This window comes from Mobula hypostoma, chromosome 4, assembly GCF_963921235.1.
Source record: "Mobula hypostoma chromosome 4, sMobHyp1.1, whole genome shotgun sequence".
NCBI lineage: Eukaryota > Metazoa > Chordata > Chondrichthyes > Myliobatiformes > Myliobatidae > Mobula > Mobula hypostoma.
Window position 1 is genome coordinate 127,058,023 of NC_086100.1, and position 16,148 is coordinate 127,074,170.

At 43.5% G+C, this 16,148-nt stretch overlaps 1 protein-coding gene across 6 annotated transcripts in view; it reads left to right on the forward strand.

The window, feature by feature from the left end:
- The window catches only part of fhip1aa (FHF complex subunit HOOK interacting protein 1Aa), a 140,920-nt gene that overhangs the window by 121,905 nt on the left and 2,867 nt on the right, over nucleotides 1-16,148 (forward strand). For all 6 annotated transcript variants that reach the window (XM_063046469.1, XM_063046470.1, XM_063046467.1 and 3 more), the window contains one exon: nucleotides 8,472-8,613. In XM_063046469.1, the coding sequence (XP_062902539.1) occupies nucleotides 8,472-8,613 (142 nt within the window). The remainder of the gene's footprint in view (nucleotides 1-8,471; nucleotides 8,614-16,148) is intronic.

The following is a 16,148-nucleotide window of genomic DNA, read 5'->3' on the forward strand; positions in this document are numbered from 1 at the left end:
GAGCTGGTTGAATTTGCAACTTCCTTCAGCTTTTTCTGATCCTGTGCGGTGGCCCCTCCAGACGGACGATGGTGCAACCAGTTAGAATGCTCTCCACGGTGCATCTGTAGAAATTTGCCAGTCTTTGGTGACAGATCAAGTCTCCTCAAATTCTGGATGAAATATAGCCTCTGTTGTGCCTTCTTTGGAATTGCGTCGATATGCTGGGCTCAGGGTGGATCCTCAGCAATGGTGACACCTAAGAACTTGAAACTGCTGATCCCTTGATAAGGACTGTTGTGTGTTCCCTCGACTTCCCCTTCCTGAAGTCCACAATCAATCCTTGGTCCTTCTGATGTTGAGTGCAGAGACGTTGCAGCAACACCACTCAGCCGGCTGATCTGTCTCACTCCTGTACGCCTCCACATCACAATCTGAAATTCCGCCATCAATAGTTGTCTCAGTGCCATATTTATAGATAGCCTGGCCACATAGTCGTGGGTGTAGAGAGAGTAGAGCAGTGTGGCTAAGCACGCAACCTTGACATGCACCAGTGTTGACCATCAGCAAGGAGGAGATGTTATTTCTGATCTGCACAGACTGTGGTTTCCTGATGAGGAAGTCAAGGATCCAATTGCAGAGGTACAGAGGCCCAGGTTTTGGAGCTTGCTGATTCGTACTGAGGGTATGATGGTGTTGAATTCTGACCTGTAATCAGTAAACAGCAGCCTGACGCAAGTATAATTGTCCAGGTGAACCAAGGCTGAGAGGAGAGCCAGTGAGATTGCATCACCTGTAGACCTGTTGTGGCATTAGGCAAGTTGCAGCTGGTCAGGTAACTTTCAAAATAATTTTCAGCTTTTAAGTTAAACTGCTGTAATGTAGGTCTCCATTAGTGAATATTCACTTACCACATACATCTTCATGGCAATAAACAGTTTTATTTAATTTGTCACTTTAAAAAAAAAAGTTCCCTTTGCTATAGTAAAATACAGGAACACATTTTCAAACACAGATCCATGAAAGTTAGTAGAAATCAATAATCTTTTTGGGTTAATAGGAAGGATTCTGTGAAATAAACAAATTCTCGAGCACTTGGCCATTTCCATCTGGCAACAATATCCATTTGATGAATGTCATGTAACCTTCAGCTTGCGTATTTCAGCTTGTCTAAACAAGTGCAGTCTGCATTTGAGTTATTGCATCCTCACTGGAGCATGTTGACTCGTTTCTGACTTTTCTTACCATTCATAGCATCTAGCAACCCTCCTTAAAGTCAAAGGTTTACTGTTCCTACTGAAAGAAGAAAGTTTGACACCTTAAGGACCAGAACCGCTTTCAGGTCTTGACTATGGCCCTCTAAGTTTTCAAAACTAACTTGCTAAGTACTGAAGAACGTTCTTAGTTGAAACATTCTGGGTGTTGTAATAGAGACAACTGATCTCATTGTATTTTAACAGCAAAAAGTACCCAGTTCTATTGATAGTGAGCTCCCAATTTTAGAATACAGTTCAATTCTTTTAAAGCTACGTTCCACTTTATTTTATTTATTGTCCTTTGTTTTAAGATATTCTGTTTGATTTCTGGATCACACCAGAGCCTAATCAAGGTCTCATCTTGAGTATTGTGAACAGTTTTGGAACCCTTATCTTAGGAAAGGTGTGCTGGCATTGGAGAGGGTCCAAGGGAGGTTCACAAGGATGATTCCAGGAATGAAAGAGTTATCATACGAGGAAAGTTTGATGGCTCTGGGTCAGTACTTGCTGGAATTGGGAAAGATGAGGGGAGATCTCATTGAAACCTTTTGGATGTTGAAAGGCCTAGGCGGAGTAGATGTGGAAAGGAGAGGGGTGCCCTTTCAAAACAGAGATAGGGAGAAATTTCTTTAGCCAAAGGGTGGTGAATTTATGGAATTTGTTGCCACATGCAACTGTGGAGGCCAGGTTGTTGGGTGTATTTCAGGCAGAGATTGAAAGGTTCTTGATTGGACATGGCATCAAAGGTTATGGAGAGAAGACCGGGAACTGGAGTAGAGGAGGAGATAGAAAAAAAGAATCATGATTGAATGGTGGAGCAGATTCGATGGGCCAGATGGCCTAATTCTGCTTGATGTCTTATCACTAGGTTCAGGAACAATTATTACCCCTCAAAGGATCAAAGGGACATTTTATTGTCAAAGTATGCATGTATAATACAACTGTCTGAGCCATCAGGCTCTTGTACCAGTGGGGATAACTTCACTCAACTTCATTTGCCCTATCACTTAACTATTTCTACAACCTATGGATTCACTTTCAAAGACTCTTCATCTCATGTTCTCAGTATTTATTGCTTAACTAATTATTACTATTATTTCTTTTCTCTTTTGTGTTTGCACAGTTTGGTGTCTTTTGCACATTGATGGTTAATCCACCCTGTTGGGTGTGTCAGTGTTTCACTGATTCTACTATGGCTCTTCAACTTACAGAGGATGCCCACCGGAAAACGAATCTCAGGGTTGTATATGGTGATATTATATGTACTTTGTGGGCACGTGGCCAAGTGGTTAAGGCAGCGGTCCCCAAACAGCGGGCCGCAAAGCAGGAGCTACCGGGCCGCAAGGAAACGATATGATTTGGCGATATGAGTCAGCTGCACCTTTCCTCGTTCCCTGTCACGCCCACTGTTGAGCTTGAATGCACGCGAGGTCATTACCCACACGTCATTCATGTCAGCGCGGGTAGGAGATCAACTCCATGAACTTGCAAATGACAGCAGGCTGAAAAGTATGTTTGACATAACATCTCTGCCGGCATTCTGGATCAAAGTCAAGGCTAAATATCCTGAGATAGCCACGAAAGCAATGAAAACGTTGCTTCCATTTCCAACATATCTCTGCAATGAATGCAACGAAAACTAAATTGCAGAATAGACTGGACATAAGGAACCCCTTTTGAGTATCGCTGTCTCCCATCACCCCTCGATGGGACCGTCTTGTTGCAGGGAAACAAGCCCAGGGCTCCCCCTGATACAGCAATATTGGTGCATTGCAATGATTTTATATGTTCATACGGGGAAAATATGTGCTGTGTGTTTAATATCCAAACGTTACAGAGTCTGGCCCTGTAGCTCAGAAGGGTAGGGCAAGGAAGAGGAGGGCAGTTGTGATAGGGGACTCGATAGTAAGGGGGTCAGATAGGCGATTCTGTGGACGCAGTCCAGAGACTCGGATGGTAGTTTGCCTCCCTGGTGCCAGGGTCCGGGATATTTCTGATCGTGTCCAAGATATCCTGAAGTGGGAGGGTGAAGAGCCAGAGGTCCTGGTACATATAGGTACCAATGACATAGGTAGGAAAAGGGATGAGGTCCTGAAAGAAGAATATAGGGAGCTAGGAAGGGAGTTGAGAAAAAGGACCGCAAAGGTAGTAATCTCGGGATTACTGCCTGTGCCACGCGACAGTGAGAGTAGGAATGCGATGAGGTGGAGGATAAATGCGTGGCTGAGGGATTGGAGCAGGGGGCAGGGATTCAAGTTTTTGGATCATTGGGACCTCTTTTGGCGCAGGTGTGACCTGTACAAAAAGGACGGGTTACACTTAAATCCTCGGGGGACCAATATCCTGGCAGGGAGATTAGCGGGGGCTACTGAGGTGACTTTAAACTAGAATGGTTGGGGGGTGGGAATCAAATTAAAGCGGCTAGGTGTGAGGAGGTTAGTTCACAACAGAGGGATGGGAACCAGTGCAGAGAGACAGAGGGGTGTAAAGTGAGCGTAGAAGCAAAAAGTACAAAGGGGAAAAGTAAAAGTGGCAGGCCGACAAATCCAGGGCAAGCATTAAAAAGGGCTAAGAGAGTTGTAAAAGAGTGCCTGAAGGCTTTATGTGTCAATGCAAGGAGCATTCGTAATAAGGTGGATGAATTGAAAGTGCAGATTGTTATTAATGATTATGATATAGTTGGGATCACAGAGACATGGCTCCAGGGTGACCAGGGATGGGAGCTCAACGTTCAGGGATATTCAATATTCAGGAGGGATAGACACGAAGGAAGGGGAGGTGGGGTGGCGTTGCTGGTTAAAAAAGAGATTAACGCAATAGAAAGGAAGGACATAAGCCGGGAAGATGTGGAATCGATATGGGTAGAGCTGCGTAACACTAAGGGGCAGAAGACGCTGGTGGGAGTTGTGTACAGGCCACCTAACAGTAGTAGTGAGGTCGGAGATGGTATTAAACAGGAAATTAGAAATGTGTGCAATAAAGGAACAGCAGTTATAATGGGTGACCTCAATCTACATGTAGACTGGGTGAACCAAATTGGTAAAGGTGCTGAGGAAGAGGATTTCTTGGAATGTATGCGGGATGGTTTTTTGAACCAACATGTCGAGGAACCGACTAGAGAGCAGGCTATTCTGGACTGGGTTTTGAGCAATGAGGAAGGGTTAATTAGCGATCTTGTCGTGAGAGGCCCCTTGGGTAAGAGTGACCATAATATGGTGGAATTCTTCATTAACATGGAGAGTGACGTAGTTAATTCAGAAACAAAGGTTCTGAACTTAAAGAGGGGTAACTTTGAAGGTATGAGACATGAATTAGCTAAGATAGACTGGCAAATGACACTTCAAGGATTGACGGTGGATATGCAATGGCAGGCATTTAAAGGTTGCATGGATGAACTACAACAATTGTTCATCCCAGTTTGGCAAAAGAATAAATCAAGGAAGGTAGTGCACCCGTGGCTGACAAGAGAAATTAGGGATAGTATCAATTCCAAAGAAGTAGCATACAAATTAGCCAGAGAAAGTGGCTCACCTGAGGACTGGGAGAAATTCAGAGTTCAGCAGAGGAGGACAAAGGGCTTAATTAGGAAGGGGAAAAAAGATTATGAGAGAAAACTGGCAGAGAACATAAAAACGGACTGTAAAAGCTTTTATAGATATGTAAAAAGGAAAAGACTGATAAAGACAAATGTAGGTCCCCTGCAAACAGAAACAGGTGAATTGATTATGGGGAGCAAGGACATGGCAGACCAATTGAATAATTACTTTGGTTCTGTCTTCACTAAGGAGGACATAAATAATCTTCCAGAAATAGTAAGGGACAGAGGGTCCAGTGAGATGGAGGAACTGAGCGAAATACATGTTAGTAGGGAAGTGGTGTTAGGTAAATTGAAGGGATTGAAGGCAGATAAATCCCCAGGGCCAGATGGTCTGCATCCCAGAGTGCTTAAGGAAGTGGCCCAAGAAATAGTGGATGCATTAGTGATAATTTTTCAAAACTCGTTAGATTCTGGACTAGTTCCTGAGGATTGGAGGGTGGCTAATGTAACCCCACTTTTTAAAAAAGGAGGGAGAGAGAAACCGGGGAATTATAGGCCGGTTAGCCTAACGTCGGTGGTGGGGAAACTGCTGGAGTCAGTTATCAAGGATGTGATAACAGCACATTTGGAAAGCGGTGAAATGATCGGACAAAGTCAGCATGGATTTGTGAAAGGAAAATCATGTCTGACGAATCTCATAGAATTTTTTGAGGATGTAACTAGTAGAGTGGATAGGGGAGAACCAGTGGATGTGGTATATTTGGATTTTCAAAAGGCTTTTGACAAGGTCCCACATAGGAGATTAGTGTGCAAACTTAAAGCACACGGTATTGGGGGTAAGGTATTGGTGTGGGTGGAGAATTGGTTAGCAGACAGGAAGCAAAGAGTGGGAATAAACGGGACCTTTTCAGAATGGCAGGCGGTGACTAGTGGGGTACCGCAAGGCTCAGTGCTGGGACCCCAGTTGTTTACAATATATATTAATGACTTGGATGAGGGAATTAAATGCAGCATCTCCAAGTTTGCGGATGACACGAAGCTGGGTGGCAGTGTTAGCAGTGAGGAGGATGCTAAGAGGATGCAGGGTGACTTGGATAGGTTGGGTGAGTGGGCAAACTCATGGCAGATGCAATTTAATGTGGATAAATGTGAAGTTATCCACTTTGGTGGCAAAAATAGGAAAACAGATTATTATCTGAATGGTGGCCGATTAGGAAAAGGGGAGGTGCAACGAGACCTGGGTGTCATTATACACCAGTCATTGAAAGTGGGCATGCAGGTACAGCAGGCGGTGAAAAAGGCGAACGGTATGCTGGCATTTATAGCGAGAGGATTCGAGTACAGGAGCAGGGAGGTACTACTGCAGTTGTACAAGGCCTTGGTGAGACCACACCTGGAGTATTGTGTGCAGTTTTGGTCCCCTAATCTGAGGAAAGACATCTTTGCCATAGAGGGAGTACAAAGAAGGTTCACCAGATTGATTCCTGGGATGGCAGGTCTTTCATATGAAGAAAGACTGGATGAACTGGGCTTGTACTCGTTGGAATTTAGAAGATTGAGGGGGGATCTGATTGAAACGTATAAGATCCTAAAGGGATTGGACAGGCTAGATGCAGGAAGATTGTTCCCGATGTTGGGGAGGTCTAGAACGAGGGGTCACAGTTTGAGGATAGAGGGGAAGCCTTTTAGGACCGAGGTTAGGAAAAACTTCTTCACACAGAGAGTGGTGAATCTGTGGAATTCTCTGCCACAGCAAACTGTTGAGGCCAGTTCATTAGCTATGTTTAAAAGGAAGTTAGATATGGCCCTTGTGGCTACAGGGGTCAGGGGGTATGGAGGGAAGGCTGGGTTCTGAGTTGGATGATCAGCCATGATCATAATAAATGGCGGTGCAGGCTCGAAGGGCCGAATGGCCTACTCCTGCACCTATTTTCTATGTTTCTATGTTTCTATGTTACTTAAAATGATGCAAAGGGCTGAATGGTCTACTTCTGCACCTATTGTCTATTGTCTTATATAACATTCACAGCACGGAAACTGGCCATCTCAGCCCTTCTAGTCCATGCTGAATGCTACTCTCACCTAGTCCCACTGATCTGCACTCAGCAGATTGACTTATCACTATATTCATGCGAGGAAAATATACACTGTGTGTTTAATGTTAAATTCGTTAGATAAACCCTTTTAGAAACATAATTGAGTGTATTAGCAGCTTATCACCTATATTCCTGTCGTGATTTCCCCCCCGAACAGAATCGCCAAAAACAATTTGTAGAGAAAAATCGGCACATACGCGTATTCACTAGTCATGCATGTGCACTGGTGCCCGCGCAAGGCTTCATGGTTATTGTAGTCTTTCTCGGGGTAAACCCAACGTATTTGACTGCTACTCTTCTCTGTTGACAACCCTATCCCCCCCCCCCCGCCCAGATCGGCCGGTCCGCAAGATTATTGTCAATATTAAACCGGTCCTCAGTGCAAAGAAGGTTGGGGACCCCTGGGTTAGGGCACTGGACTAGCTACCTGAAGGTCATGAGTTCGAGCCCCAGCCGAGGCAACGTGTTGTGTCCTTGAACAAGGCACTTAATCACACATTGCTCTGCAACAACACTGGTGCCAAGCTGTATGGGTCCTAATGCCCTTCCCTTGGACAATATTGGTGTCGTGGAGAGGGGAGACTTGCAGCATGGGCAACTGCTGGTCTTCCATACAACCTTGCCCAGGCCTGCGCGCTGGAGCGTGAAGACTTTCCAGGCGCAGATCCATGGTCTCACAAGACTAATGGATGCCTTTAACCTTTTATATGTACTTTGATAATAAATTTTCTTTGAATTATTTTGTCAATGCATTTGATTTACACTATCAGGCAATGTTTCTGAATTCGTATCTATTTCAATTTTTAAATGTATCCAAAGCTGACAATATAATAATTGTAAACATTAATTAATATTAATATTTGCAAATATTAATTAATAGCAATAATCACAATTATTAATTAATACCAATAACTGTAAATATTAATTAATATTAATCATTGTAAATATTAATTAAATATTAATATAATAAAATGTGTGTGGGTAAAGATCTGGCAAATTAAATATATTGTGAAGAAATATGAAATTAATTATACTAGGAATAAAAGCAACAAATGATATAAATGGTGAGAGATCACAGAGTTGCAGATTGTGCTGAGCGTTCTTTGCGTGGTTTATAAAAGGTTAGTAGGCAGGTGAAGAGGGGAATCAGGAAAGCTAACTGAACGGTTTTTGCCAGGGTAGTGGAATAAAAATGTAGGGAAATAGTACTCTTTAGTTGCTGTTTTAAAATGAACTTACCCATAGAAGACAGTGAGAACTTCCATTTATCTGTGAGGATGAGGGTAGCAAGACTTTGGAACCCACTTCAAAAGGCAGTGGAAAAAGAGTGAGTATTTTAAAGCCAAGGTGGGCAGATGCTTGACAAACAAAGAAATGAAAGGAAACAGCAAATAGGCAGGCAGAGTTGAAATTATACTCAGGCCATCCATAATCTTAAGAAATTCAGGCTTGAGGATCCAAATGCCCTACTTTTCCTCATTCTTATTTGTTTACCTAACTGTTAAGCAAAATTTAAAACAATACACAATTTTTCTAGCAGTTTATTCAACCAAATAGAAGAAATGCCAAAGCTTTGACTGTTCTGTTTTTTTGTTTATGTAGGTGCTGGCATCTGTAAAAAATACTATTGAGCAGTTTGCTTCAACAGTGGAAAATTTCACAACACTTTTAACCCAGTCTCGTGAAAATCTGCTCGCTCGGGTTGAAAACCCTTCATCACACAAAGGAGAATTGACAGACAAAGGTAATGTCCAAAAATGTGTACCTTCTCGCAGATAAGCAATCAAATACTTTCAAAGCATAGTAGGCTTGCATTGGATACAATATGCCTTGGACTTCTGAAAGATCTATTCAATTCCACCCACTCCCTTGCTGTTCCTCCAGATATTCTTAGAAGTATTTCCTTAATTATCCTTAAAGTATTCATCCAAAAAAGTCACTAAATCTAATTAAATTAAAAATTGTGTAAGGTTCCTAACTTCAGGATTTAATTATTTGATTCACGGAACAATTTAAACAAGCCTACGAAATAACCAAGATTTTTGTATCAGTTTGTTATCATATGCTCTTTAAGTTTTTAAGTTCAAGAAGGCTTCACATTTAGTAGAATCTCAGAACTATTTCAGGATTGAAGAGTATTCAGCCCGTAAGACATCGGAGCAGAATTAGGCCATTTGGCTCATCGAGTCTGCTCCGCCATTCAATCATGGCTGATCCTTTTTCCCCACTCCCTGGCCTTCTCCTCGTAACCTTTGATACCATGTCCAATCAAGAACCTATCAAGCTGTATCTTAAATACACCCAGTTACCTGGCCTCCACAGCTGCCTGTGGTAACAAATTCCACAAATTCAAGACCCTCTGGCTGAAGAAATTTCTCCGCAGCTGTTTTAAATGGACGCTCCTCTATCCCGAGGCTGTGCCCTCTTGTCCTAGACTCTCCCACTATGGGAAACGTCCTTTCCACATCTACTCTGTCTAGGCCTTTCAACATTCAAAAGATTTCAATGAGATCCTCCACCCCCCGCCCCCCCACATCCTTCTAAATTCCAGTGAGTACAGACCCAGAGCTATGAAACGTTCCTCTTATGGTAACCCTTTTCATTCCCGGAATCACCCTTGTGAACCTCCTCTGGACCCTCTCCAACGCCAGCACATCTTTTCTTAGATGAGGGGCCCAAAACTGTTCACAATACTCAAGGTGAGGCTCACCAGTGCCTTATAAGGCCTCAGCATCACGTCCTTGCTCTTGTATTCTAAACCTCTTGAAATGAATGCTAACATTGCATTTGCCTTCCTCACCACTGACTTAACCTGCAAGTTAACCTTTAGGTTGTTCTGCACAAGGACTCCCAAGTCCCTTTGCATCTCAAATTTTTAGATTTTGTCCCCATTTAGAAAATAGTTTGCACATTTATTTCTACTACCAAAGTGCATGACCATGCATTTTCCAACATCGTATTCAATCTGCCACTTTCTTGCCCATTCTCCGTATCTTAGTCCTTCAGCACCCTACCTGTTTCCTCAACACTATCTGCCCCTCCACCAATCTTCGTATCATCTGCAAACTTGGCAACAAAGCCATCTATTCCATCATCTAAATCATTTATGTACAGCATAAAAAGCAGTGTTCAACACTGCTAGTCACTGGCAGCCAACCAGAAAAGGATCCTTTATTCCCCCTTGCTGCCTCCTACCAATCAGCCAATGCTCTAACCATGCCAGTAACTTTCCTGTAATACCATGGGCTCTAACTTGGTAAGCAGCCTCATGGTAAGGAGCCTTTGGCATCTTGTCAAAGGCCTTATGAAAGTCCAAATATACAACATCCACTGCATCCCCTTTATCTATCCTATTTGTAATCTCCTGAAAGAATTCCAACAGGTTCGTTAGGGAAGATTTTCCCTGAAGGAAACCATGCTGACTTTGTCCGATCTTATCCTGTGTCACCAAGTACTCCATAACTTCATCCTTAACAATTGACTCTATAACATCTTCCCAACCACTAAGGTCAGGCTAACTGGTCTATAATTTCCTTTCTGCTGCCTTCCTCCTTTCTTAAAGAATGGAGTGACATTTGCAATTTTCCGGTCCTCTGGCACCATGCCAGAGTCCAAAGATTTTTGAAAGATCATTACTAATGCCTCCATAATCTCTACCGCTACCTCTTTCAGAACCCTAGGATGCAGTTCACTCAGCCGGAGTGACTTGGGTACCCTTGGGTCTTTCAGCTTTTTAAGCACCTTCTCCCTTGTAATAGTAACTGCACTCACTTCTTGTCCCTCGCATCCTTCAACACCTGGCACACTGCTAGTGTCTTCCACAGTGAAGACTGATGTAAAATACTCAATCGGTTCATCCGGCAGCTCCTTGTCCCCCATTATTATTTATCCAGCCTCATTTTCTAGCAGTCCTATACCCACTCTTATCTCTCTTTTATTTTTATATACTCGAAAAAGCTTTTACTATCCACTTTGATATTGTTTGCAAGCTTGCTTTTATATTTCATCTTTTCCCTCCTAATGATTCTTTTAGTTGCTCTGAGCTAACTGCCTATTCACATTTTCATTTCTCCTGACAGCAACTTAGGGGTGAATACTTCCCTGTAACTCTGATCGATTATCTTCTCACTCTGTATCGTACAAGCTGAAGGTCATCCAGCTGCTGCTCCAGATCCCTAACACAGTCTTCAAGGAGTTGCAGCTGGATGCACTTCACACAGATGTAGTTCTCTGGGAGACTCTGGGTCTCCCAGGATTTCAACATCTGGCATGAAGAACACACAACGGCCATTTACTACACTAGGTACAGGAAGAGGGGGAAAAAGAACCTTAACAGAAGCTTACCCAGAGCCAATGCCTCTTTCGAGCCGAAGCCTCCTTTGAGCCAAAATCTGACACTCCTACTCTCACCGCTGGCCTACTCCCAACAATAGCCACCCTGCTTGTCCATTTATACCAACCGAACAATGTTGTCAGTCCCATTGTTTCCTTTTGTCAAATAGCCCTGCAAATTATTGCTTCAAGCACCTATCTAGTTTCCTTTTGAAAGCCATGATTGATTGTTCCCATCGTTGTATCTGTAACGAGTTCCAGACCATCAACTATTTTCTACTTAGTGAAATATTTTCTTCATACTTACCAATTTCCTCTTGACCTCCAATTGTTCAATAATGGGAACAGCTTCTCTCAATTTTAGCTGTCTAATTCAGTGATAGCAAAAGCGATAGGAGACTCACTTATGAGGGGGACGGACAGCAGATTTTGTGGCTGAGAAGGAGAAGCCAGGATTGTGTGTTGCCTCCCAGTGTCTCAGGGCGACTACAGAAGATCCTCAGGAGGGAGGGTGAGCACCCAGAGGTTGTGGTGCACATTGGCACCAAAGACACGGGTAGAAAGGGGGAACAGGTCCTGTGCAGTGAGTATAGGGAGTTAGGGAAAAGGCTGAAGAGCAGCACCTCCAAGGTAGTAATCTCTGGATTACTCTAGTACCACGTGGTCGTCAGGGCAGAATAGGATAATAGTACAGCTGAATGAGTGGTTGATGAATAAACATGAGAAAATCTAAGCAACACACACAAAATTGTGGAGGAACTCAGCAGTGTCCAAGTAGTTAAGTCTTGACCCAAAACATCAACTGTTTACTCTTTTCCATAGATGCTGCTTGGCCTGCTGAGTTCCTCCAGCACTTTGTGTGAGTGGCTGAGGAAAGCTGTGCAGGGGGCTGGGTTTCAGATTTCTGGATCATTGGGATCTCTTCTGAGGAAGGTATGATCTGCACCAAAAGGACAGCATACACCTGAACGTGAGGAGGACCAGTAACCTTGCAGGCAGGTTGGCTAGAGCTGTTGAGTAGGGTTTAAACTAATTTGTCAGGGGGAATGGAATCAGAGTGGCTGAGGGTGGGACAATTGGTATAAAGTCAATGCAGTGTGTAGTGAGACTGTGAGGAAAGACAGGTAGATGATAGGGCAAAGCTGTTGTCTGTGGGATGATTTGGAGTGTAACATAAGGGCGAAATCGCAAAGGATGATGAATACAGGACTGAAGGTGTTATATTTGAATGCATGCAGTATACAGAATAAGGTCGATGATCTTGTAGCGCAGTTGGAGGTTGGCAGGCATGACATTGTGGGCATCACTGAGTTGTGGCTGAAAGAAGGTCATAGTTGGGATCTTAACATCTAAGAAGGACAGGTAGGAAGGTAGTGGGGATGGTGTGACTCTGTTGGTTAAAAAAAAGAATCAAATCCTTAGAAAGAGGTGACGTAGGATCAGAATCCTCCTGGGTAGAATTAAGAAACCGCAAGTGTAAAAAGACTCGATGGGAGTTATATACAGGCCTCTGAACAGCATCCAGGATGTGTGTTATATAAATTCCAACAGGAAATAGAAAAGTCTGTAATAAGACCAATTTTACAATAGTCATGGGGGATTTCAATATTGAGATTGATTAGTGCTGGATCCCAGGAGAGGAAATCTGTAGAATGCCTACGAGATCATTGTTTTAGAACAACTTGAGGTTGAGCCCACTAATGTAAAGGCAATTTTGCATTGGGTGTTGTCTAATGAACCAGATTTGAAAGATAAAGCAACCCTCAGGAAGCAGTGATCATAATATAATCAAATTCACCCTGCAGTTTGAAGGGAGAAGCTCAAATCAGATGCATCAGTATTACAGTGGAGTAAAGGGAATTACAGAGGCATGAGAGAGGAGCTGGCCAAAGTTGATTGGAAGGGGTTATGAGCAGGGATAATGGTAGAACATCAATGGCTAGAGCTTCAGGAGCAATTTGGAATGCACAGCATAGATGCATCTCAAGGAGGGGGGAGGGGAATGTGAGAGGCCTACGTCGGGCATTTTCATGCCTTACAAGGCGCAGATTGAAAGTCTGTGTGGGGCGCCATTCCTGGCACAGACACTAGAGCAATGTGTGGTTAACTGCCTTGCTCCAGGACATAAACACACTGCCACAGCTGAGGCTTGAACTAGCGACCTTCAGATCACTAGACGAATGCCTTAACGACTTGGCCACGTGCCCAACACACTTCCCAAGGAAGTGTATTCTAAAAGGAGGATGAGGCAACCATGGCCGACAAGGTAAGTCAAATTTGGCATGAAAACGAGAGGACATATAATGCAGTAAAAATTAGGGAATGTGAAGCTTTTAATAATCAATGGAAGGCAACCAAAAAAGTGATAAGGAGAGAAAAAACTAGCCAAAGATGATCCCAAAGATTTTTCAGATATATAAAGAATAAGAGAGGCAAGAGTGGCTATTGGGCAACTGGAAAGTGAAGCAGAGAGGTAGTAATGGGGACAAAGAAATGGTGGACGCATCAGATGGACTACACCCCAGGGTTCTGAAAGAGGTAGCTGAAGAGGTTGTGGGTAGTAATGATCTTTCAAGAAATACTTTTGATCCTGGAATCGTCCTGGAGGACTGGAAAATTGCAGATCTCGCTCCACTCTTTAAGAAGGGAGGGAGGCAGAAGAAAGGATATTATATGCCAGTCAGCCTGACTTCAGTGGTTGTGAAGATGTTGGAGTTCATTGTTAAAGATGATGTTTCAGGGTACTTGGAGGCACAAAGGAGAGTCAATGAATGTTGTTTACTTGGATTTTCAGAAAGCCTTTGACACAGTGCCACACACAAAGCTGCTTAACAAGCTAAGGGCCCATGGTATTATAGGAAAGATATAAACATGGATAGAAGACGGGCTGACTGGCATGAAGCAAAGAGTGGGAATAAAGGGGGCCTTTTCTGGTTGGCTCTCAGTGACTAGTGATGTTCTGCAGGGACTGGTACTGGGACCACTGCCTTTCACGTTGATTTGGATGATGGAATTGATGGCTTTGTGGTGAAGTTTGCAGACGATACAAAGCTAGGGGGAGGAGCAGGTAGTGTTGAGGAAGCAGGGAGTCTGAAGAAGGACTAGGACAGATTAGGGGACTGGATAAAAAAGCGGCAGATGGAACATAGTACGATCGTGCACTTTGGTAGAAGGAATAAAGGTGTAGACTATTTTCTAAATTGGGAGAAAATTCAACAATCAGTGGTGCAAAGGGATTTGGGATTCCCTAAATGCTAACTTGCAGGTTGAGTCAGTGGTAAGGAAGGCAAATGCAACGTTAGAGGACTAAAATATCAGAGCAAGGATGTGATGCTGAGGCTTTACAAGGCATTGGTCAGATCACATGGAGTACTGTGAGCAGTTTTGGGCCCCTTATCTAATAAAAGATGTGCTGGTATTGGAGAAGTTTCAGAGGAGGTTCACTAGAATGATTCTGGGAATTAAAGGGTTAGAAGAATGGGGGGGGGGTTGTTGTTCATTGAAATTCATCGAATATTGAAAGGCCTAGACAGAGTGGATGTGGAGAGGATGTTTCCTATAGTGGGCGAGTCTAGGACCATAGGACACAGCCTCAGAATAGAGGACGTCCAGTTAAAATAGAGATGAGAAGGAATTTCTTTAGCCAGAGCGTGGTAAAGGTGTGGAATTTTTTGCTACGGACAGCTTTGGAGGCCAGGTCATTGAGTATATTTAAAGTGGAGTTCGATAGATTCTTGGTCAGGGCATCAAAGGTTACAGGGAAAAGGGAGGAGAATGGGATTGTGATGGATAATGGATCAGCCATGATGGAATGGCAGGACAGACTCGACGGGCTGACTGGCCTAATTCTGCTCCTGTGTCTTATGGTAATAATCAAAACTCCCTCAACTTCATGCTCCAAGGAGAACTCCATCTGCAGTCTAATTTCAGAACAGAATTTCTTTTTGGTTTCCACCAATTTGCCCAATCAATCAGGCTATCTGTTTTCTTTACTATACTTACAAATTTTGTCATCTGCACGCCTATATCTAAGTATTGGGGACCAGGACCATAGAAACTACAGCACAGAAACAGGCCTTTTGGCCCTTCTTGGCTGTGCCGAACCATTTTCTGCCTAGTCCCACTGACCTGCACACATAGAAACCATAGAAAACCATAGACCACTACCTATTAAATGCTTCCAGTGGCGTGTGTCTCAAATAGTCTCTGACAACAAAGTTCAGCTCCTGGGCGAAGATGGGTTACTCGTGCCTGAAAACCAGTTGGGGCTCATCAGCTGTGGTTGGCAGCTCATCTAGGAAAAGAAAAATTGATCTCAAACCTCCCGCTGCCTTACAGCTATACCCACTCATGGGGAAGGCTTTGGGAGTGAATCCCGAGGAAAAATCTGGAGCTGGAATCCGCAAGGCAGTTCTATATTGTGTTTAATACTGACTGACAACTCCTGTGACGCTGCGGGTGCCAAACTCTAGCGGTTCCTGTTGTTCCTTTGGATTCATCAGCTGCTTGGGGAGGGGGAGCCTACTACATGGGCAACAGCTTGCTCTCCCATATCATATTGCCCTGGCTTGTGTATCATATAGATAGCTGGGATGTAACATCCATGGTTGACCCTGACCAATGGAGGGCCTCAAGTGGTCCTAGCACCAAGGTCTTGGAACACAGGTTTTTGCCATCCTCTGTTCTGAAAAATATCCATTTATTGCAGCTCCCTACTTTCTGGCTTTATGCCAATTACCAATCCATGTAGCTGCAGATCCTTTAATAACTTGGCACTCAATTTTTCTAACTGCCTTTCGCATGGGACTTTACAAACACCATCTACCGGAGACCCTTCATCAACTTTCTGGGTTACCAAAAACAAAAGATTCAGTTAGTAGCTTTTGACTAGTATGTACTCACTTCTAATTATTAACTTGAACTTTTCAAAGTGCCTATTTTTAAGGG